The sequence below is a fragment of the Sus scrofa genome, chromosome X, assembly GCF_000003025.6.
Source record: "Sus scrofa isolate TJ Tabasco breed Duroc chromosome X, Sscrofa11.1, whole genome shotgun sequence".
NCBI classification, from domain to species: domain Eukaryota; kingdom Metazoa; phylum Chordata; class Mammalia; order Artiodactyla; family Suidae; genus Sus; species Sus scrofa.
Window position 1 is genome coordinate 86,528,564 of NC_010461.5, and position 25,729 is coordinate 86,554,292.

A 25,729-nucleotide genomic window follows, 5' to 3' on the forward strand; every position below is an offset into this window, starting at 1 on the left:
GAGGATACCACACAAGGTCAGGTCATGAATAACAAAATGCCTAGTTCATTGGGGTTGGGGATAACTTGAAGTTTGATATTCCATCATTCAAAATAGAACATGAGCTGGTTTCTCATGTTTCCTTATTAATGTAACCTCGAGTGCTTGCTCCTGGGAAGCACCTTCTAGGAGCCATCTATATAATATTCTGTTAGAATTCCCTTAGAACCAAAATCAGGCTTACTGGTCTATAGTCTCTGGAATACATCTTGTTCCATTTGGAAAATTGGAATTTTGCCTGTTTTCAAACTTGCCATGCTTCTTTTATGTTCCAAACATCACCACAATCACATATGCATGTGTTTTTTTTTAAGTCTGTCATTTTTATGAGCCTAGAGATTTGCCCCTAAACACAACAGATGAGGACTCTATATAAATTATCTTTCTTCTCCTATTGTGTAGTGTATCACAGTATTGTTTTGTTGAAGTAATGTTCCCCTGGAACATTCTTGATTCTGTGCTTATGCGTGTATGTGTTGCACTCTACAAAACAGAACCATGAACAAGAATCCAACTTTTTGAGATATAAGAGAAAAAAAGGATAAGGAGAGAGAACTATGTGGGTGTGTGTTTTCCTAAAGTTAATTGCCACAGAGAATGGTGTGGAAGGATATACACCAAATAGTTAACATCTTGGGAGAGGGGGTTGTGGTGGTAGTATGTGATTGGATGGACAATGTAGAGACTGTTACCTCTTTCTACATTCAACTTTGAGTTGTTTGATTTATTACAATGACTTTATATTTCCTAATACAATAATATATGACATTAAAAATATACTATCATTATTGCTTCTGCCCCCAGTGACAGTGCTGTGACCTAGATTTAGGAAAGCATTGCCCATATATTTCCTGTCATCAGTCTGTAGCATACTCTCATAATGATCCCACTTCCGTTTCTTCTTACCTTTTAATCCTCAAAAGATATCCATCCTACTTAAAATGTACTCCTTTCTATATAGATATTTAATTTCTTAAACTCCAGTACTATTTATCTTTTCCTTCTTTCATTTTTTTCTCTTTTCAAAACGCCCACTATCTAGTTGTGGATTGATAGTTGTAACTCATTTTGTCAAGTCTCAGTAATATTGTGAAGACTACATACACACCCACATTCACACACATATATATTTCCACTTTACTATGCTCTCTATAAATTATGCATTCAGGGCCAAATCCAAGTTCTGTTGGACATGAAGCCTTTATAATTTGGGGAGCCCACTTCAAACTAGAATATAAAATTGCCAATACAGAATTACTAGTACCTCTCCCAGGCCCTCAGAAGTACAAGTGAGGTGTCTTGAAGTGTAAACTTCATTAACATCACAATAATTGTGTTCCTGTGTGCATCAGTGCTGAGCAAGGGGGGTTGGCTAGCCTGGAGCTGCTTGTTGGGAATTCTAGAACTGGGATGGTATGGCCTTCAGAGAGGGCAAAGTGTGGGGAAAAAAAGGAAGCTCCATGGCTAACTCCAGAAATTCTTCTGATTTTTGGTTTTAATTTCTCTGTTTTGGTTCTCTTTATAAAACAATTGTCTTTTTTTAGAGTAGCATTCCAGTTTTCAATAGCGACAAGACCCATGTTCAGCCAGGATCAGATTTCCAGGGCCCCATTTTAGAAACAAGCATAGCTCAAATCATGCCGAGCTTAAGAGCATTCCATGACAAGTGACAGAAGCTTTGCAAACTATGGTCAGAAGGCACATTTCATGACCTTTAGCCTGAGAAACATCAGGTGTTTTTTTTTTTTAATTTTGCTTTGTCCCCAGAGGAGTGGCACATAGGAAAAATCAAAAGAAGCCATAGCAAGGTTGTTGGGGACCGTGGCAGAAATCAATCCTACAGTTTCGAAGTTGTCTCCATAAAGAAGAATGAAAACCTTAAGAAGGTCCTTTCACCCAGTGGTTCCCAAAGGAGGTTCTTCCCTCAAAGATACATTCCTGAGACTCTTAAAGATAGGCTTCCCCAGCCACTCACATGTATACTTGGAGATACTGGACCTTGAGTATTTACAATCACAAATGCGAGAAAGGATCTTTTCAAGAAGATTGCTACGTAACTTCATTCCATTATTCCCACTCAGGGCCAGTAGTGTAGGCAGCAAACTTGTGTTAACATATAAGTTTACAAGATATTCATTTTTATACCCAATGTGTCAGAATAGAGGAAAAACAATAAACAGCATACCATTTTATGTGTTTAAATGCTTAATAAAAGTGTAATAAAGCATCTTATGAGATTCATTTTAGTGTCTATTAAGATATATACGGCAAATATAAATGTATAAATAAAAAAAACAGCCTAACATCTTTCGAATCTGCATTTTTCATAACACACACATGCTCTTATAGCATAATTTCTCTGGATTATGGTAATAAGCAATTTATATGAAAAAAATGAATATGCAGTTCTTTGTATACAAAGATGAAAGTACTGATTTTGGAGGTTTTTTTTTTTTCCATAAAGCCAACTCTGGCTGGCCAGAGGTGAGGTGCCATCAAGGGCCAAAGAGGAGACAGATGCACACTAGCCCTCTGGAGGATCAAACCCATACCCTTGGCACCATGTCTGCAGTACTCTTACCAAGTGAGCTAACTGGCTGTAACCTTGCCATTTAGCATCTCAGGTCTGCTAAGCACGATTGCTCACAAACACAGCCTCCTTCAAGTCTTCACTGAATAAGGTTTGTTGTCAGCCAAAAAAATCTCTGGAAGGAATAGGAATGGATTTTAATAATTTCTAAGCATTGAAAATCACTGGTTTTTTTCCTCCGGAAGTTTCCTATGCTTAAATTCCATGATCTTTTCCTGTGAAGTGATCCACTTAGTAATCTATGCTCAGACAGGTAGGTCACTGGCTACTCTTGGGTTATAGCTGGGTTCCACTTCTTTTTATAAAGCCCTTGTTATTTCTGTTAGGAGGGCTTGAAGGCTGAAAGGGGGAAAGGGGAATTGGATAGCTCAGGGGCCTAGCTTATGTCATCTGATCTCATTTACCCTGAAGCTTTTTTGAATTTGGCTCCTCTTCACACAGTCTCAAAATATGCACAGGCCCTTCAACAGTCATTGACAAGTGGGTTCTGAAGTCAGACTGCCTGAGTTGGAAGCCAGGATCCTTCAATTACTAGCTGTGGGGCTTTAGGAAAGTTACTTCATCTCTCTGTGCCTCATCTTCTTTGCCTATGAAATAGAGATCATTTAAAAGCTGGAAGAATCACTGACAAAATTAAATGAGATAATATACACAAAACACTTAGTCCAGAACATGCAGCAAGTACTCAACACATTTTAGCTATTAAAAATTAACAACAATCAAAAGTTACAAAGTGCTCAGGGCCTTAAGATAACCAAATGAATTGTAGGAAAAAGGGATGAGATACATATGGGACATAAAGTCTTGGCAGAGAATTTATTTCCGGGTAAAACACAATATGACAAGTTCCTAGACCCTGGATTGACTGGGGTTATTTTTATGCAGTTTGAGGTCAGGAATGAAAGAGAGAAAAAGTACTTTGGAAGGGGGAAGGGGAAGTAATGGTTGTGGGGTGAGGGGAAAGAAGTCTTGAAGTTGGAAAAAAAAAAGTGCCCTACTTCTGGGTTTCTCTGAGCCTCAAGCTTGGGGGGCATCTATTTGCCTTCTGGTCAGCTAGCCCGACTGACCTTCCCCAAGCTGGCCACAAAAATCCCCATATTGCCAGCTTACAAGGCAACGTTTCCATGCTTTTCCATGACTCCTTTTTCCTTGAAAACGTTAATAACTTTTAAAATGTGTAGGTTCTCTGTCAAGTTCTGGTCAAACACCTAGTTTCCCCTCCCCCCAAGACCTGGGTCCCACCCGGAGATGTGGCTAATCCCTATGGAGCCATGAAGCCGCTAGCCTCCCACGGAGCCCTGCAACTAGAGAGCCCAGTGATCTAGACTGGATTCTTTTGCCTGGTCTGGACTTGTCCCCTTAGACAGGCTAAAACAGTCTCTGCCATCGGGGGCCACGGGGCATTTCCCTACACTCTGCAGTCAGCAAACCGCATTGTTTTTTAAAAAAAAAAAAAAAAAAAAAAGCTTAACACTTCTTCCCTTTAGCAAAGATTCTCTTCAGATTCTCTTAAGATTTCCTTTAAATGTTGTATTTCTTGACTCAATTTCTAAGACCTAGATATGCATTAAAAAGTGTAACTTTCCATTAACTAGCTCACCTGCCTAGCTCTACTTATGAAATGTTATTTTCAGGTGAATATTTAGCAAGATCTAGAAGAGTGTTACTGATCATCCAGAAAATCTTAAATTGTTTTTAAAAGGGCAAGATTTTGTGCGGTGGAATTGTGAAGATTTGAATTCTTGGAAAATATAATTTGCTTGGTTTACATCATATTTGAATTAACACGAAAATTCGATCCAGAACACCAGAGTCCCTTTTGGGGGGGACGCAGTAGTTGCTTTTCCCCTCACCCGTTCACAGAGGATTTTCTTTATTTAGCTAGACCGGGTTCCTCCGTCAGACTGTGGGCTATTACAGAACTCGCTGAAGCTCGGAGGTGAAGGAATGTAAAGAGGTCAAACTCGGAAGTTGAAACAGACACGAAATAAACAAAATCCACCAGTATATAAAGATAATAATTACAAAAGTTAGAAGTGTGGGTCAGAAATGGTGAACCCCAGGTCTATGGGAAGAATTATTCCTGTAGGTCTTCCTAGAGGAGGTAGAAATGTTTTACTTGAAAAAGAAAGAAACAGGAAACGAACCCACCTCGCATTCCGACCCCTGAGTGCGGGTGCGCGAACGCAGTAGATCAGCTCGGGAAAAATAAGCAGATTTGGGACGTTTTCTCAAGTGTTCTTTGCAGTGCAAGAGCTTAGAATGTGGTTAGTTTTACACACCGACTCCCTTTTCCATAAACTCTTTTAAAAGGTGCCTTACTTCTCAAGGTTAAATCACCTTTGTCAGATTCTTTAAACCGTGTATCGGACCTCCTGCGCTTGGTGGGGAAACGGAGGCGAACAGCCTGGGCGCCAGGAAACGCTGTGCAACGAATAGAAGAATGAATGAAACCCGGCCTGAGAGCTGGAGACTGGGAAAGACGCAGGAACATTCTCTGCGCTTTGCGAACGCGGCGAACTGCAAACTCGAGACCCCGGGTAACAAGCAGGACTTCAGAGACTGTCTCTCATAAATCCCAGCACCTGTGAACAGGTGCGGTTCCGACTAAGCGGCCCGGGTCTGGTACCAACTAGAACGCAGCCAGAAGAGACGTGGCCTGCCTCGAGGGGACTTCACAGCGATGCCGTCCACGCTGCGCTGCCCTCGGCCAGTGGCTTCGAAGGCCAAGCTGTGGTAGCCCTGCGGCGCACTTGGTGTTCTCTCCCCGCCCCGCCCGCACAGGGGCTCGCCTAGCTCTGATCCCTAACCCAGGGCCGAGTCGTTTCCTTATCTAACTGGACGGATCTCTGCAATAAATGGGAAAATAACATTAGGGGAGGATAAAAGAGAAAAATAGCTGACTAGAAAAGTCACAAGGGTTTCGCGGAGAGATGAGGGCGCGGGCTGTTTGGACTGTGGCAGGGCTGTGGGGCCCAGACTGGGAGCGGCGCAGAGCGGGACCGGTTTTCCGGGGCTGGCAGCTGCCTCGAAAAAGTTTCCTGTGGAACGCTCGCCAGCGGGGGCGGGGGCGGGGGCGGCGGGAGGGTGGGGGGAGGCCGCCGGGGGCCGGCTCGCAAACCGTTATAGTCCTTCAGCACCTCCTTCGGCCAGCGGCCCCCCACGCCCGCCTACCCGCCGCGCGGCTGCCCACCTGGCGAAGTGACGCTGCACCAATCCCCTTCGAGCTGCTCCCGGCCCCCCCCCCTTGCACCGCCCCCCTCCCCACCCTGAAAGAGGCGCACCCTGCCGGGGCAGACGCTGAGCTCTCGCCCGCGGAGCACCCGTCTCGCTCCTTGGTCTCCGGGACCGACGCTCAGACTTCTCCTGTCTTAGCCAAGTTCACTTTCCCGCCTCTCAAACTCTGCGTTCCCTCCACCCCTCGCTCTTTCCCCTCTACTGTCCCCTTCTCTGTCTCCCACGCCGCAGACCCTGGTTCCCCCCTTTCTTTCCCTGGCCCCTTCCCCTCCCCTCTTCTCCTTCGACTTCTGTCCACTTCCACCTCAGAATCCCCGGAGCGTGCCTAGCTCAGTCGCCCGCTCCCGTTCGGCTCGAAGCCATGGCGGGACCTGGGGGTTGGAGGGACAAGGAGGTCACGGATCTGGGCCACTTGCCGGTGAGTAGAAGAAGCCCGTCGCCCCCCGCAGTTATCTCTCCTGCGGGTTCTGAGCATCGAGGACGGGGACAGACATCCGCAAGGCTAGCTAGGCCAGAACTTCGATTGAGACCGCGAGTGCGGGGAGGGAACCCCCTGGAGCGGGCTTGCAGTAAAGGCGCCCCCTGGGCACCCAGGTCGCTCCAAAGTCAAGGAAAGGCAAAGGGCCAAGGCCTGAGGTGTGGTGGGGAGAGGTGGCCGTTGGGTGGTGCGGGCCAAACACAGCGGGACATTTTCTAAATGTAGCCCGTTTGGTCTAGTAGCGCTCTGGTACTTGTCCTACCCAACTCAAGAAGAGGCCAAAGAGCGCGACGACGCATGGCTTCCTAACAGCACTCCTTTCTGTCACCCCGCCACCCTGTCGTTTTCTTCTTCTTTTGCCAGAAGAGATGCCCACTCTCAGTGTGACCTTTCCTTTTAGGTGATTGCGGGCCAGAAAATTGGACTCTCACTTTCTAATCGTTACTTTGGAAAACCTTATTCTGCCAGGGCACTAGTCCCAACTTAGTATTTCGGGAGTGAAAGAACTCGACGCCGCTTGGGGAAGAAGTGAATTCTGCACATACTCGATTTTTTTTTTAAGTATTGCGCTCACTCGCTAACGAGATTTAGCTTTTGCTGGTGGTTTTCATTTGCGGATTCTCCTTTTCCCGAATACCCAGCTTTCCTCCAGAGTTGTAATTGATTGGTGAGCTATTATTGCCACCGTTATTAGTAGACTTATTATTTTAGCGGCGCCGTTTATTTCATTGGCATCTGGTTTCTGGCAGATATTGGATCCCACCCAAATCCATTTTTCAAGTTCCCTTTTTTAGATTGGCATTTCACTCGCATCCTCTCTTAAATGCGAAGGGCCCCTGTACACTCTGAAAGGGAATAAGCGTGCACCATGCTGGAGTGATCGCCACGCAACTGTAGTTCAGAGCAGTGGCCTGCTTGCTTTGGAAAAAGCTAAATATTAACCTTGAGGTTATAGAACTATTCAAAGTCGCAGTGCCTTATTTTTATGCATATTTACATTTAAATGTTGTCTTGTTGATGATAGCAGAGGGCTGTCCCTTTCAAAAATGGGGCATTCCCCAAGCCTCACCTGTATAATTTTACACTAAAACGATGTGAAAGGGGAGGTGGTGCACATGATAATATTTTAGCAAATTGTTATCAGCCTTTAAAAAAAGGAGTCTCAATATAAACATGTTGAATTACAGATATTAGCATTGTGGCTACTGATGAAGCTTCATAAAATAAAGAGAATTTTTAAAAGCTGAATATTTTTCCACTATGCGTTCATGCAGTGTATACATGAGATTTCTGGAATATGGAGGCCTCGATTGGTGGTTTCCTTTCTGAACAACCCTTTCATATTCTGACTAGATTTGTTCCCAAGTAAAAGTGTAAAACCAATGAATGAAATGTTACACTCCTCCAAAATTCTCTGTGTATGATGGGGGAAAGGGGGGGGGGAAGGACACTAGGGCAAATATGGAAACCACACATAGGCAAACTGAAATAAATTCTTTTTAAAATTAACTAAAGGGAAAATGGGAAATACCTCCTAGAAATGATAGAGCAAGGAATCAAGGAATTCCAAACACAAGGAGAAAAAGGAGAAAAGTTTTGATTGCCACAAAAAATGGGGGGAAATGGCCCAGACTTACTGACCCGGTCATGGCCCTGGGATATAAGAACTTGGTGAGAGCCAAGGAGATAAGGGGAAAGTCTGCAATCTTTACATTGCAGTTCAGTGAAATATTAGTTTTCTGGGTGTTGGTGGGATGTGGAGGGTAGAAAGATGAGGTTAGTTTTTAATACAGGAGTAAGAAGACACAACATATTGGCATTGCTCTTTGGCCTCATTTTACAGACTTCGTGAAAGTCTCAGAAAGTCCTCAATTTCTAACAATTTCTAAATTTCTACTATATAGGAGCCATTTTATATCTGGAGATGTTCACCATGTGAGCAGATTATGCATATTTCTCCCCTCTCCCCAAACATCCCGATCTAAACCCCAAGAAATCTAGCAGAAGAGCGTGTCCTTTAGAATTTTTTTTTTTTTTTTTACATAGATGCTTGAAAAGTTCACCATTGCTTTGGTCACTGAGGTATCTTTAGTGATTCTGGATTTCTTTACATTTGACTTATTTTCTAAGCCGCTGAAGATAAAAGAGTAAATGAAGAGGCCAAGAGACTTCTAAGTTAGCTCTTTGGAAGTCTGCATTATGATGTAAAGGAGAGATGATAAAGCAAGCAAAGAAAGTTGCATATGGTGAGATCCCTTGTGATAATTATCCTCAATAGGATATATATGAATGTCAGAAAGCTGACATCTGTCAACATGGAGTATAGTAATTTGACAACAGCCAGATAATGAGGGAGAATTCAGATTTTTGGAGTTTCACATTGAGGAAAAATGAATCTTGCAGAGTATAGAATAATTAAATACAATTAAATACAGGTCTAGTTTAAGATTGGTATATTATGTCCTTTCTAGGGCTGGCCAGCTAAATGACCACAAGACATGGACCCTTGAGAGAGGTCAGGCTGGCTGTGCAAATTGCAATTTAAAGAAAGTGGTAGAAGTGTATTTGGAATTTTTGTTGTTAGATATTTTTAAAACCTAAGGAAGTAAGCAAAATTGAAAGCTTGGGGAAGCAGGAGTGGGAGAGGGAATTGTAAAAATTTTTTGCATGATTTCCTGAAGTTAAAGATGTAAAATAAAAGAGTGAACAAACGTAATAACCAGAGACTGACATTTTCTTTGTTCATTATTGGGTTATTCTCATTTTTCCATTTTTCCTGACTTACTATTGAATAAATATTTCCTGTAGGTGACAAAACAGAAAAGAAAGTACAGAGATGTGTGGTTTGTGCTTCCTTTCTAAAAAAAGAGTTGCAAAATTCTTATGTTTTATATACATGTGTGTGTGTGTTTCACATTGCCTGCCAGCAGCAATACGTGGGGAGATTTATATATATATATATAACATATATATAACATATATATAAATAATATTATATATATATATATATATATATATATAACATACACACACACATATAGTTTTTTTTCCCCTAGTATACATATGTCACTCAATCCTTGGGACTGGAAACTATTTCATCTCCAAATCTGGCATGTCTTTCACTATGATTGTCCCCTTTGCCTTCTGTGCCCAGTATGGTAATGACATTCCTGATTGCTGTGGCCTTGGTATTTGACACTGCCATGTGTAGTCCTAATCTATATTGGGGTCAGGATTAGACAGGCCTGGAGGACAGTAGCGGCAGAGGTGATCTGAAATAGCACATGATCCAAAAAACTATATTTGAATTACATTAGGTTTATATTTAAATATAACTGCCAGCTCTCCCAGTCTTCCACCACCTGGAACAAGATTGCTTTCCACACTCAGTCATGAGAACCTTCCACTTTAAGTCCCTTAGCCCCTTACTTTGAATCAATTATATCTTCTGGTCAAGAGAATTGAAGTATTCAGCATTTCCTCCATTAGGTATTCTAGAGCATCACCTCAACATGATATTGTACTTCAGTCTGTTTTCTCAGTCTTTTCTCTCCCTAATTTATAGGGCAGGAAGTTTTATGCTAGTGCACCAAAACAGTGCACAAGGATCATCTTGGATCTTGGGACCCATCCACAGAAATTCTGATTTCATAATTCCATGGCTGGAACAAGGAAGCTGTATTTTAAACAAGATTTCCCACATGAGTCTCATGTAGGGGGAGTCTGTACAGTCCACAGTTTGAGAAACACTAGTCTAGAGGAAGAGATTTTCCTCTCTAAATTTTCCACTGAATTGTGAAGCCCATTCTTCCAAATATCTCTGAAACTTACTCTGGCACTTTTTGTGTTTCTGCCCCTTTCAGGTTCTTTCTCCTTAAAGTCTTTTTGTAAAATCACTATTTCTAATATTTTAAACAAAAGAACAATAGCCCCTGCTACTATTCCTTATAAGCACTGTGCAATCTCTTTCCTTCCTTTAGCTGTCTGACTACTCTTTTACTGCCCTAAATCTGAAATTTATTGCTACCTATGTTGACCATATATTGGTTCCCCTTTGTTCTTAATTTCTGCTGTCTTTGGTTCTCTGCTATCGAATCTCTTTCATGACCAGCAGACACTGCCTTCTAGTGGTTATTTTTCTTCCTGTTACCCCTACCCCCGCCCTTAATAAAATGACCTATCAAGGTGTTCATTTTTGCCGCCTTATTGACTTCAGAAGACAGAAACGACTCCCCCAAATTCTGGATTTCATGGGACAACCAGACTAGGACTTTTAAATTGCAGGAGTTAATTTAGATACATAGAAAAATATAACAAAGTATAGACTATTTGCCCAACATTTGTGGTTCAAAAATATTTGAAAACTTAGAATTTTAGTAATATCTTTTGAGAGAAACTTTCCACAAATTAAGATTCCTTGTTAACTTATTTAAAAAAAAAACCAAATGGAACATTGAAGCATTCTGAACTACAATATTCTCTAAATTGATACAACAGTCATAAATATAAAGATCTTTCCTCTTGTTTTCTTAGCTCCAAGGAATAGGGCAGAGGAGAGAAACAAGTAATCATAGAGACTCATCTGATGAGAACTTTTAATTTCACAGTGATAAAAAAAAAATGTTGACTTCTCAGTGCTTCCTTCCTTGGGAGCTCAGAATAAACTTTCTCTGACTGTAATTCAGTGGAAAATCTGATATATGAAATTGAGTAATATTACCATAGTAATTAGCATAGTTCCCCTCCTCTTTTTGCCCAGTATGACAATCATTTAGTCTTAAAAGATATTAGTGTGGATATGGGAACCAAAAAAAATTGCGTAAGACTAATGAAGAAAATACTCTTAGAGTAGATGAATAATAAATTGAGCTGCCTTTAACAACAGAGAAAAAGGTTTTAAAACCTTCTTTTATTAAATGTGTATATAAGGATAATTAAGATGTTTTGGTAATGTGTGAGCAGGGAAAATTTTCTAAACAACATGAATATGGCCTCCAAGAATTCCATAGGCATTTTATTGTCCCGTTCATTTTCTTGGTGTCTTTTTTGAGTAAGTAGATGCCTGAGTTCAAATATGAGTATGATACATATGTTATTTAGCACTAGAAAAAGGATTAAAGAAATTAAACACTGTGCTCACAGATTAAGAAATTAAGTTTGTTCAGATAATACGTAATTTTTTGATATATGGTATCATTTTTTAATTAAAATACAGCCTTAACTGTAACAAAGAATGGTTTACTAATAGAAACCAGCTAACATATTTCTTTTGACAGATGATCAGAGGCTGTTTCTCCAGAAGTCATAATGTCTAATATAAATTCCTGAAAGATCTGCTTTAAAGAAATATTCAAAATTCATAGTCTTCAAGCTGAAACTTAGGAACTTCTTTGTTGACTTTTTCCCATAAAATTTTCAAGGAGTTATAACAATAATAATATGCTTATTATCGAGTCCACTATAACAATCTAATTTTACTTTTCTTGAATGCTCAAAATTATCATTTTTAAAAAAGCTTCTGTAATTTGGTTGGGAGTATGGTCCCTGAACTATTTTCTTATAATGATACTGTGCATATTGTGACATTGATTTTAATGATAATTTTAAGAAAGTAGGCTACTAACAACTGTCATATCAATGCATTGGATACATCTGGATTTTAGAATGTAGGAATCTGACTTTTTCCTAAAGAATTTTAGAGCAAGGAAATCACCTAACACTGCACCTTTATTTTATATATGTGAAAACTGAGTCCCAGGGGGAGTAAATAACTTACATAAAGTTATATAGTTAATTAATGGCAGAACTGGGGCTAAAACTTCAGTCTCCTAACTCTGTCCAGTTGAATACTTGTTGACTGAAGTAATCCCAGAGCTGTGTCTTTTTCCTATGACAGTTTTGCTAGATTACACAAATATCACACCAGTTTAAAGGAGTCTATAATTTCAGTCATATACATCTCATTTACTCAATAGATTTTCTGTTTAGCCCACATTTAATCACAGTGATAAAAAAAATTCTCAAACAAGGTTAAACCAAGTTTATGTGTATAAAATGTGCTTTCTATAAGGCATGTCAATTTCCAAGAATTTGCAAGTGCTTCTAATACTTTGTGTGTAAATTGGCATATACTCATACTTTCTATATGTTTTGCTAAAATAGCAAAATAAGCTGCTACAGTAAAAGTTTAAATGGTGATAAAATTCAAGGAACCACATTTTGTGATGAACAAGCAATGAATGTCCATATTTTAAGGTAAGGAAACAATGTTTAAGGATGAATATGGAAACCTTAGGAATCTGTCAATAAACATGTTATATTCTGTCTCCTGTAATGCCACATTTAGGCTTAAGACACAGAAAATATCACCAGTGATTTTGTGCCATAAAAACAATCGGCCAATGTAAAGATTAACTTAAAAACAAACAAAAACAACCCTGTCTAGTTTTTTTAAAAAAAACAATGCCACAATCTCGTTTTTTTATTCACATTTAGTAGCAATATTCTTTAAGAATTACTTTTATACAAACAATCTAAACTTTGTATCAAATATCCACTCAACATTACATATCTACTCAGTATTACCATTGCTGTATGGTAAACTTTCTGCCTGTCTGGTTAGCATTCAAAAGATGGATATCAGAATATTTCAATTGCAGATAAATGAAATCATTTCTATTATGATAGCCTTTCTAATTACGAATATGTCTCAATTAGATATAATTTTACATTTCACAGTTTTAAGATTAATTGTACAACTACTTAATGTTCACATCATTGCTTCTTTTCTATAAATGACTATACTCCATCCAGGGAGATTGTGACAAGTCTGTTCTTTGGTAAATGACACTAGGTTCTTCCCATGGAAATTCTAAGGGAACAAGGCAGATTGAAAATACCATTCTAGATAGTTTAATGCTTGGCTGCTTTTCCAAGAAAATAGACTATTTTTATTTTACATTTTTCCAGGATCCAACCGGAATATTCTCACTGGATAAAACCATTGGCCTTGGTACTTATGGCAGAATCTATTTGGTAAGTGGAGTTGCGTTATGTATTCATTCTTAGTGTTCTAATAACAGCAGTGATTATAAATCAAAACCCTACACTGTAAATCTAGTAACACCAAAACACACTTCACTTTGAGAGAACAATCAAGTTAAGATAGCTCAGTAACAGCTGTGAGAATTATTACAAAAGGAATGGATTGGAAAGCTATAGTGAAACACGAGATCTAAATACTATTAGCAGAAATTAATACCAGTCACTAAAGGAAAAGAGAACTAATGCATTTAAGATGTACCCGAATAGAAATATCACTCATTTTATATTATTATGTCCATACCATTCTAATTACTCACATTCAGCTTTTAAACTGAATGTTACAAAAAATTTCCATAGCACTCTATATCATACTATGTACATGAATGTGCACATGTATGTGATAGCATTTCCCAAATAATTTAACAAGAAAATATCTGCATTTGTTTAATGATTTTTTATTAAGCATAAAGTATATCTCAGGCACTGTGATACTCTTTGGAGATAAAGTGGTGAACAAAATAGACACTCCCTGCCCAATGTGTGAGTGATTAAATATGTGTGTATGTGTGTGGAGAGTGAGGGGGTTGGGGTGGCACATATACAGATAAGCCCATGAATAATTGTATGATTGCAATTGTAATATATTTTCTGTAGAAAAATTCCTAGTGATATAAAAGCAAAGAACAAGGAGGCTTGATTTAGATTGAAAGGTCAGCCTCCCTGGAGGAATCACTGGTAAACTGATACCAGGAGGACAAGTATGAGATAACTATGGAAAAGTATGGTTATGGAAGATGATGTTGATGCATTCTAGATAGAGCAGGGGCAGTGTTAAGTGCCAGATTGGAAATGGGGGTTGCTTTAGTGGCCCTATCATCCTGATCAGGTGCCTTCCCCCACTATCTAATATGGTAAATAGACATTTTCTCAGTCTTGTATAATGTTCTATACAAATGCAGGGTTCCTCTTCCCCAGGCATTTCCCTCAAAATCCAGTTCATTGTCCCTAGGCTGATCCTTACTGTAAACTTACCACAGGTCCTCTACATATGGGTCATGTATAAGTGTCCTGGAATGGGTCCAGGGGAAGAGGCTTCTATTTCAAAGTTGCCCTCTGCCTGCCAAGCCTTGTACCCTTAGGGCTGCATCTGCCCACAGAGTTTCTTTTTAAAATTCATATACCCAGGTGGGGTGGGGGAGATGTTTAAAATTTGCACAAAGGTGCCTAGTGCATAGAAGTTGAGTAGTAGAAATAGCATTGTGGAAGATTGTTAAAGGCAGAAAAACTTGTTGTGTATAAGGAACAGAGAGAATACCAATAATCATGATAAAATTATCTCAAACCATTTTGACCTTACCTGTTAACAGAAACAATAAGCTATGGACAGTGATGTGATACAGACACACATATACTATTTATGTTATCTTAATTGCATTCAAGACTGAATGATTAGTTAACATTTATGTGATCTAAGCAAATTTTGCCACCTTATGCATAGATACCTACACTTTATACATAGAAGTTTCTCTATGCACATTTACGGTCTCCATGGATATACACACATTTTAATTCCTAAGATGTGTGTGTGTGTGTGTGTGTGTGTGTGTACTTGCTTTGATTTTAAGATATAGAGCTCTCTCCACCATCAGATATTAGGAATAAAAACCTCAGTTATGTAAGGCAAAAAGCAAAGGTAAGGTTAGATAACATAGAGGTGGTTTCTTATCAGCAGTCATCAGAATTGTGATGCTATAAAAAGAAGAGGGTAAGAAGGTGAGTTGTGCATGATAATTCTCTTTTTTTAAAAAAAAACTAGGACTTATTGAGGTATTGATTACATTTGGTAAAATTCATCCTTTTAAGTGTACAATTTTATGACTTTGGACAAACATGTCCAGTCACATAACTACCACCACAATCAAGATTTTTCAATATTCATCTTAAATTACACAGTATACCTTCAAGTAATATTCTACCACTTCACTATGTGGTGTCCCAACTTGTGTATATGGTTATGGTTGTTATATATTTTGTTTTTATGTGTGATGTAAACCTACACTACTGCTACTTTGTTCCCTCTACTCAATACTGCTACTACTTTTTATTTAGTTAATTAACTTTTAGAGCAATTAAAAAGAAAATTTATATTTATACTCACTTGAGATATTTTTGGAATCTTCATTTCTTCAAGTAAATCTGAGTTTCTTTCTGAGTATGATATTCCTTAAGCCCAAAGAACTTGCTCTGACATTTCTTATAGTGCAGGGCTTCTGGTGATGAAATCTCTACCTTTGCGTGAAAAGTCTTCATTTATCCTTCATTTTTGAAGCATATTTACACTGGATATAGAATTGCGGGTTGACAGTTACAGGTTTTTTTCTTTCAGCACTTTAAGAATAACACTCTGTTGCATAGTTTCTGAAGTTGGTCGTCGTTCTTACCTTTGTTCCTTTGTGTTTTTCTTCTGGCTGCCTTTAAGTTTTTTTCTCTTTAACTTCTTTTTTCAAAAGTTTAAATATGAAACGTCTAGGGATTTTGTTTTTATATTTGTCTGGTGCGGTATTTACCATCCTCGAGGTTCTCTGAGCTTCTTGGATATGAGCTTTAGCTCTTCTTTGTGCTTCTGTGCTCCAAAGATTTCTTACTCCATGCTCTTGTGCCTCCCCTAGTGGTACATTGCTATTGCTTCTTACTAAGTGCTTGTCAGCTTGGTGGGGTAGGGCAGGGAGTTCTCTGTTTTCCTGGTTCTACCCAGGCTTAGGCAAGATCCTGTGCCTCTAGGTCATGAGAGTAGGACTTTCTTACTTCTCCTGCCCCTCTATGAGTGATAGGACACTTCTAAATGGTCTGGGCCCAGGATTAATTCCTGCCCCTCCCCCAGAAGTAGAGGAATTAGTTTTCTTTTTACATTTTCCCCAGTATTTTAGGTCTTCATCTGTATTCTGAGGAAAACAGGGTTTGATGACCTTTCACTAAAGCTTAGGGCTTTTATTCTATAGTGGGGGAAGAAATTGGATATGGTTTCATGCTCTCTCATTTTGCTATAAGGACTTTTTCTCTCCGCCAGGTCGGTAACATAAATCCATGGGGGAAAGCCTGTGACTGTGTATAAATTCCTCTTGTACCAATGTTTCCTGAGAGTATTGTACTCTTTGGCTAGCCCATATTTAGCCTTTAGCAGTTCATTAAAAATTCAACTGAATTCTTTATACTAGCTTCTATGGTGATCTTGTCTTCCCTCTGTAGCCAAGGTGAGCCAGTGCTCATGTCTAAGCTCTCCCTGCAGGTAGGTACTTATATTTTTTCAGACTTCAGGCTGGTGGGTTGCCTTGAGACCTCTCTCTGGGTTCAAGAATATTTATGATTTCATAGATAATGCAGCTTTTTATTATTGGTAGTGGTGGAAGTGGCACACCCTCATCAGGAGCCAGAAGCTCATGTCAATTTCTTTTAATTGAATCTTCATGAAGCATCTACTATAAGCTACATCCTTTACATGTTTATAATTCCTAAGAATTTTATATGTACCTATTCACATCCAAAGATAGAGGACAGATCTTCAAAGTAGAAACCTCTGTGTTACAGAAGGTGGATAATTACAGGTGCTTTGTTTACATTAGACAGACTTTCTTTTCTACCTCAGATTTATTTCCTTCTGTAAAAAGTTTTGGGATGGTGGCATTTTGTAGCAATACCTCCTTCATGAAAAACAATCTTGAGTATGTAGTAAATGCTTTAAAAATGTTCATACCTGGGAATTCCCTTCATGGCTTGGTGGTTAATGAACCCGACTAGGCTTCATGAGGATGTGGGTACGATCCCTGGTCTCACACAATGGGTTAAGGATCCGGCGTTACCTTGAGCTGTGGTGTAGGTCACAGACAGTGCTTTGGATCCTGCATTGTTGTGGCTGTGGTGTAGGCTGGCAGCTGTAGCTCCGATTTGACCCCTAGCCCAGGAACTTCCATATGCCACAGGTGTGGCCCTAAAAAGCAAAAAAAAAAAAAAAAAAAAAATTCATAGCCTTTACACCAATAATTACACTTCTGGAAATTTGTGATAAACATCAAAAATGTAGAAAAAAATAAAGATATTCATTTTAGCAGAAAGGTAGCATATTGTGGTAAAAAGTAAGCCTGCTTTGGAACCAGACAGACCTAATTCAGTGCGTACTAGGCCATTAATTAGCTAAGACCTTGAGCAAGTCGCTTAACTTCTGAGTATAAATTTTCTTATTTATAAAATAGAGTTAATAATACCTACCTTGCAAGATTTTATAAAATTTAGAAACAATGCATATAAAGTACTTGGTACCTGATAGCTATCTTTAAAAGATAGTTACTGATATGATTATTAATGTTCCTATTACATATAAAAGACAAATTCAGCAAAATCCTAAATAGTAAAATATAAGATGAGTTATCTTAACTCAGTCAATATATCATTGTTCTGAAAAGCAATGTTTATGAAGATATCTAGCAGCATAGAACTATGTTTAAGATGTTAAATATTGCATGTTTTTATATATATTGCATATATAATATGCATATTTAACAAAATGCATATATATATATTGCATATTATGTATTTCATATTTTACAATATACTGATTGAAGCTATGTTAAAACTTGCACATGAAAAATGTTGAATTAAAAGGCTAGAATAGGGAGATACTGGATATACTTTTCTAGTCTATGTTTTTAAATTCTATATTTATAATGATTATAATGTATTATTTAGGTAAAGAACATATGTGTGTGCATATGTATGTATATTAAATGTATATACATATATATGCATGTATATATATATACATGCACATATACATATATGTGTACATGTGTGCATATATATACATATATATACACACACACACAACCCAAATACTGTGAACAACAAAATGGAAGCATGATACCATTCAAAATTAATGTCGGAGTGACTCATAGAGTCCTTTGCTTTTTCAGCACTGCCAACCACATCCCCTGCTGGTGTTTGTTTTGGTTAAAGTCTCTCCAATGTCTTCCAGCTTGTTTCCAAGGCCTCGTTCTCTGGCAGGTTTCCAGCTGTCTGCTGAGGTCTGTGCTCGTTGAAATGAAGTCTGAGTCGCACACTCCACATTGTAACCCTTTTCCTTTCCTCCTTTTCCTTCTAATTAGATGCCCATCTTTCTACCCTCTCCTACCTCCTGCCAGTACAAACCTCACTTAAACTTGTGGGTTTTATTTTTCTCTCTCTTTTTAGGAGAAAGTACTGTTCTTCCTTTTTTTCCTCTAGTAGAGTTTTCTCTTAACCTTTTTAACAGTTTTTAACCTTTTTAACAGTTTTTACCCTTTTTACCCTTTTTAACCTTTTTAACCTTTTTTTAACAGTTTTCTCTTAACCTTTAGCTGCTAGTCTCATAGCTTAAGAATTGTCATTTGAATTGGAAGAATATATAGAATTTGCCCCGATGAGACCATATTAGCAAAAAGAAATTAAGTTGAAACTTGTTTTTTTTCATGTTACTATTAAAAAATTAAACAATTTCCCAAAGAGAAATGTACACAGGAGACCACAGTTATTTTAATGAAATATTAAGAAAGAGCCCAAAACCCTTTAGGATGGCTCAGTGGGTGGAAACCTGACTCTCCTATTATCTGACATTAAACTTATAAATTGACTTTTCTGGGCCTATTTCCTCGAATATAAAGTAAATGTATTTGACTAGATAATGTATTTGACTAGACATCTCCAGCATTTCTTCTGACTCTTTAATAATATACTAAGCACAGCGCCTGGAACCCAATAAAATGTAAATTGTTCTTATTTGTAATGTCGTTAGCATAACAATAACTATCTCATAGTGCTTTCACCACTTTGGAAAATAGAAGTTGATTATTGGCTATTCATTGAAGTAGTTCTTAATTTAACCAAATAAAAATGATTTTCATCATGTTTTTCCATTCTTGTCTCTACTTTACTACCTGGTAGCAAGACCTAATATTTAGCTCAGTAATTGCCATGTTACTCTTATCTAACACCTTTTTGTTACATGGAATACTAGTGGGGCAAGACAGTGAAGTGAGTCACCAGAATGAACCAGTTTGCCTTGAACTTCATGAAGTCTTGCTATATTTCTAACCTGAATCACCTATTTCCACATTGTCATTTGCAGATGGTGAGGGCAGGAAAAAGAGCAGGAAAAGTTTCAATGGACCTATTTCAAGCAAAGGAAAAACTCACCTGGAATGGGGTGAAACAGTTGGGTCTAGAGCTTAATTGTTCCATGTGCCTAATGACTAGTTGCAACTCAGTTAATGCCGGTGGAAGGAAGTGACTGGACCAAATATCTTATTGTTCTAAAACTTAAAAACATACGTTGGGCATAAGTAAGCATCCATCCTTGAGAGATATTAGAGCAGTCAGCTGCCCCTTGGTACTCAGCAGATTAAGTCAGATATAGAGGGTGTGGCATTACAAGCACAAATTCCCGAGTTGCTTACACTCTGGAAGTGCATTGTTGAATATGGAAATTTCTTTTTAAAACACTGTTCCAGTGCATCACTGTTAAGTTTGATGGTTTTTTAAATCACTGCTGGACACATTGCTTTTACTTGGAAATTTCACCAGACAGGTGAGATTTAGGTTTACTAGTTATGTTTTCTGGATTTTAAATTGGGACAGGGAGTGGAAACAGAAAGACAGGAAAGAAATGTCCTCAAAGTTGATGACATAGAATTTATGATATTTTAAATTAAGTTTCAGAAACATGGTGCTGACATTTGGGTTGCCTGGCCACTAGGCCTATTGGATAGGGGCTTGAGTATTTTTCCTTTTAGGGCTGAAATTATACTGTTTATTTGCCTACCAAATGTCTAGCACTGTGAATGCTTTCCTTTTAGGTAGGAAAGTTTCCTCACATCCTTGCCATTTTGCAAATATAGCTCAATTAAGTCAGCCAACAAATATTGCTTGAGTGCCCATAAAGTGCATAACACTGTGCATTTCATTATACATTGCAAGCCTTAGAAGCAGGAGCTGAAGTTGAAGCTAAGTTGAGGCCACAGGCTTACTTGGTTGTTGTGTCTTCCTGGTGCAGTACCATAAGTCCAGAGCCATCTCTTGGTTCCACCTTCTTCCTGTGACATTGCTTCCTTGTGATTTTATGCCTCATATGTAGCGATTGTACTTTCTTAAGTAACCCTCAGACTGCTTTAGCTTAGGAAATATAAATTTATCCCTTAAATAGAAACATTACTTTGAATATTTAATTTTCCATAATGCAATAAAATAAATATTTCTTGAATGCTCACTGTGTCCCAAAAACTGTATTAGGTACTAGGTGCTAGTTAGAATGATCAGAAACCATTGGGGGGAGTGGTCATTTTTATTGATTTAGTTTTAGTAGACAGAAGGAAGGAGGTTATTTTCCCTATGACTGTACTTCTACATTGAGGAGGGAATGAAAAGAAAGGGAGAGCTAGGGGGAGATTGGGTAGAAGGAGAGAGGAAATAGGGATGTTCTTTTTTCCCCTAGATGTGGAAAGTCTACAGGACCTTCTAACTCACACTCTAGAGAAAAATTTTTTTCCTCAATCAGAGGGCTGAGGTTGAATATTTGCAATGGAGGTGAAAGAAGCAACGTACACTAAATAAAGTGAGACTCGGGGGACCAAATTAGCAGAGAGTGATGAGGCCTAGAAACCTTGGAGAAAATGGAATATTTCTATCTTGGCCATGTCATTTCTCCAACTGTGGACTATAACCCAGGTTCTGAGTTGTAGGTTTGTCTTTTTCTTTTTGTGTTGTACCAAAATTGACTTCTGCCTCCTGATAAATTTTGAGGGAGGAAGAAGCAATAGCATGATAGAAATTAAAGGTGAAAATAAAAGTCATATGTAGAATTTTTGTTCTCAAAGGGCCACAATTAAATTTTTTCACAACTACTCTAATCTGTTTAATAAGTTCACATATATATATGGGGAAAATTTGGTATGTTGAGGTCATGCAAATATAATGGTCTCATGTCTTCAGATATTTGATCCAGTTAATTCTATAAATGGGTTCTAGGAGCAGAAAAGATAAATTTAAATGATTAGAGGCAAATATATATTTCTAAACAAAAGCCAAGACTAATAAACCATAGCATGGTGGCTTTGGTCAGTGAGATAAAAGCATCCCAATTGTAATTTTTTTTAATAAAATATAAATCTCTGTGTGTAGGGGGAAATAATGTAGTTACTTTAAAATTGACCTACATAATTGGATAATTGATACTTAGCTTATACACTTAAAGATGTTTTTAATATATCAGTCCTAGGAAAATTTATGTGGATAAGCCCATTTTAAAGAGTGATAGTTTTTAGAGTAAAAAACTAATGTACTCTTTGTCTAATATGTTGAAAATCAAGTAATTTTTATCTTGCATATACATGCGCATATATATTTATATATACTGTATATGAATATAAATACATAGGTATATACATATAAACATATATATTTGTATGTATACACATGATACATACTATATACTTATATGTAATTATAATATATATTCTATATTCTATATAGTATTATATATATATGATTGCAGTCAGATTCTCAGCAAATTCAGTGATTCAGTGAAGGTGGTTGAAGTATCAAAAGTTCTTACTTTCCTTGATCTTCTAATAGTAGAACACTAAAAACTAGTTACTTAAGTCCTCTCTACATTTCATGAAACAGACACTTTGGAAAATAGCATCTAGGCAATTCTAACTCTTGAAAATAAGAATGAGCCCTAATTTGGTTTTAGGACTTTTCAACATTCTCCCATATTTGTGTATTTATTATTCATGTCTAAGGTAGTTTTGTGGGTGATGCCAAGATTGCATTTGGAAATTAATATGCCACTGTAGCTGTCTGGAGGTGCCAAACCAAAAATGGAAGCTCTTACATGTTTTATATTGTTGGGGCTACATTAAAGACAGGCTCTTATAAAGATGCCTATGAGTAAAATGATGCTAAAATATCAAAGAATATCAGAATATGTCAGCAGTTCTTTAACCTGTACTCTTATTTTTCTCTGCTCACCTACACTCAGGAATTTGTATTCCTCCTCTACCAGAGCATGGAGAAAGAGAGGAACAATGAAGCATAAATTGTGTCTTTTTAATTGAAGAAATAATAATATGGAGGTAGTTTATTTGTAATTTGTGTTGGAAAAACCATAAAGCTCCTTTTAGGTAGGTCATTTATAGGCAGAGTGAGTCCACTTATGACTAGGAAAAGGAGGTTGGGTTATTCAAGGTCCCCTGAGGGAAAAGAAGATTGATTATATTCTAAGCACTTACCTGTAACATTTTGTATAAATCATTAACTCTGAAGAGAAACAAAACAAAACAAAGCAAAACACCATCAAATCAAAAAGGAGACGTCTGAGAGTTCTCGGTGAAGGACTCCTTAACTCTGAGAAAAAATTAAACTAAAACTTTCGTTATATAGGAGTTCCCATCATGGCTTAGTGGTAACGAACCTGACTGGTATCCATGAGGATGTGGGTTCGATCCCTGGCCTCGCCCACTGGGTTAAATGATCAGGCATTGCCATGAGCTGTGGTGAAGGTTGCAGATGCAGCTCAGATCTGGCATTGCTATGGCTGTGGCCAGCGGCTACAGCTCTGATTCGACTCCTAGCCTGGGTACATCCATGTGCAAAGGATGCAGCCCTAAAAAGAAAAAAAAAAATGGTATATAGAGTGTGGGAGGGAAAAAAAGATGGAGGATGAAATGTTAAGTCACTTTAGAGATAGTGAGCTCCATGTCCTAAAAATTGCTAATATTCACTGAGTGCTTACATTGTGCCTAGTGCTTAATTTATATTGCATCATTTGTATCTGATAAGTGTTTTGAGGTGGATACCACTGTCGTCATCTCCCTCATCTCATAAATGAAGAAATTAAGGATCTAAAATTTGAGTTACTGAACAAAGGTAGTGAGTTGCAAAGTCAGGAGTCATACCAAAATTCGCCTGGCCACCAGGTCTTTGTTCTTAATTCTGCTATATTATATTCAGCTCAACAGGTACAAACCAGAGTCAAAAAGTACTAAACTGGATCAGCCAGTTAAAAGATATATCTGCTCAAATATAAAAGTTTACAGGAAACTGGTGAGGGGAGGTCAGTGATAAGGATTATTTATATGTCCCTCCAGCATATTTGTTTCCTTCACGATGGGCACTAAGGCACACACTAGTCCCTGGAAACTTAGCAGAATTCTAAAAGTGGATGGGGACAGGCATGTGGGCTTTATAGAATACTTGAAGCTGATGTCTGGAAAGCTCATGACCAAATCCCTACTCAAACCCCTAGAAGCCCTAGGAAGGCAAAGAAGTGCTGACTAAAGCTCTACTCTCTTCTGGTGAGGTAAGCCAGTGGTATTTTGCCTCAGTTACTGCTCTTACTGGGAACTCAAGGGAAGAGGGAAGCAACAAATCATCATTGAAAATCAGCACCTCTCACAGATGAAACAGAACCTAAGGATCTCCTTTGTGGATGGTTGGTTTCTGATTGGTGGGGACTTTTTAAATTAACAAATTAAAAAATAATTTGTTTATTTTCCAATGCACCTCTAGGAATATGAGTAAAATTATATATAATATAATTGTTCCCTTCATAAGAACACAACCTCTCCTACAGTCTCGGCTGGAATAAATTATGTGTAGGGGCTAAGTGGCCATAGCTTGGAAGGTTAGAGGCTGGTAGAGGAAGAGAGTCGAACAGGTAGATAGAGGAAGTTTTCTCATCAAGATAAGGCAGTGTCTTCTAGGTGTGCTGCTTAAATAAAATTCTTCTTATACAATCCCTTCAGATGGAGATGCAGGTTTCAAAAGAACTTAGAACTTGAGGCTTTCATTGTGGTTAACCTCTACAAGAATTTTGCAGGCAACCAAGTTCCTCCCACCTTGTCACAAAATAATGTGTTACAATGACAGTGGAAAACCAGCTATAAGCCTTGGAGAGGATGCTGAACGATTCATCAGTCTTTAACACGAGTTCACAAATTTCTTAAGGGGCATAGACCAGGACTTTTTCATTTTGGTTGTACTTCCAGAGCACTTTGTCAAGGCACAAAGAGCATCAGGGATATATGCCAAGCAAAAAAATTTGATGTAAATGTCTTAATATGTTTTGTATTGCCTAAATTCATTTTTTCCTTTTATTATCACTGTTGTCATTCTACGAGTAGGTATTATGAAAAAAATTAGGTGTGCCAAGAAAATCTATCTGAATCGCCTTTGTAATCTCTTTGGGACTAGCAGAATATCTTATATATGTGGGGGCTTGACACAAGTTCTTGTGGGGCTAAAAAGATGTGTGCAAAAATGACCCCCTTCCAAATGATATTTTAGTAAGGGCTCTCTGCAGATGTGCCTTGATGGAAAGGATTGACTAATGACACCCCATTAAGCAAATGCTGGAGACAGGTTGGCCTTTCAAAATTATACCACCTAAGTAACTTTCTACTCTGACTATTAAAAAAAAAAGGTGGCACTGTGTAGAGATAAATATTTCCAAAGGATGGAAATATTAGCCTTACTCTTTTTATTACTTTCAGCTGAATGAGTCATTTAGGAAGCTTGAAAGAGTATATTTTTTCTTGGGGTACTGTAGTTTGCTGTAGTGTTGTTGGCACAGCCAAGTGTAAGGATGGTTCAAGAGAGCCTCATACCTTCAGGAAGATGTCTAGAACATGTGCAAATATTTCCTGACTTGGAAGATTGGCAGCCATTAGAAAGAAAAACACATAAATAAGAGCCTACAAATGTCTTGCTTTTCTCAGCTTTCTACCCACGCTTGCCAGTTGCTGTAATGGGTTTTTAAACTACCTTAAGTTTTAGTGAGTTTCAAAAAATTAAATGCCCCAAAATGTTAAACTATAAAAGTTTTAGTAATATGGATTTTGCAGGCGCTACACTGATATATAGATATAGATATATATTTTACAGGCACTACACTGAGATACACACACACATACACATACACACATATACACATACTTACACAAACTCACCTTGGTTTCATTTGTTAGGTTACATTTCTGCTCCCCATGTCTTAGGAAGCTTCCATCAGTCAGGGACATCATACATCTATGCTTGATTTATACCTTTCCATACTTGAGCAGCATATTGTATTAAGAGATAGCTATATCATCCCTTCAGCTATACTCAGGACAGAACTAACAGATGGGACTGGAAAGGTGCAAAGTAGTTTAAGAGAATTGAAAAACAAAGTGGTGATATTTGTAGGGAGCCAAATCTATGCTTACTCCAGGCAGCACACTGTGAAAATTGGGTTTGACTGATTTCTTCACCACCACTAC

General features: G+C 38.2%; 1 protein-coding gene across 8 annotated transcripts in view; it reads left to right on the forward strand.

The window, feature by feature from the left end:
- Positions 5,904-25,729, forward strand: part of NRK (Nik related kinase) — a 128,874-nt gene continuing 109,048 nt past the window's right edge. For 4 of the 8 annotated variants that reach the window (XM_021079900.1, XM_021079901.1, XM_021079903.1 and 1 more), the window contains exons 1-2: positions 5,905-6,284; positions 13,314-13,379. In XM_021079900.1, the coding sequence (XP_020935559.1) occupies positions 6,228-6,284; positions 13,314-13,379 (123 nt within the window). In that variant the 5' untranslated portion in view covers positions 5,905-6,227. Of the gene's footprint in view, positions 6,285-13,313; positions 13,380-25,729 lie in introns of all 8 variants that reach the window. The other 4 variants (XM_021079907.1, XM_021079906.1, XM_021079905.1 and 1 more) reach the window with 4 other exon arrangements.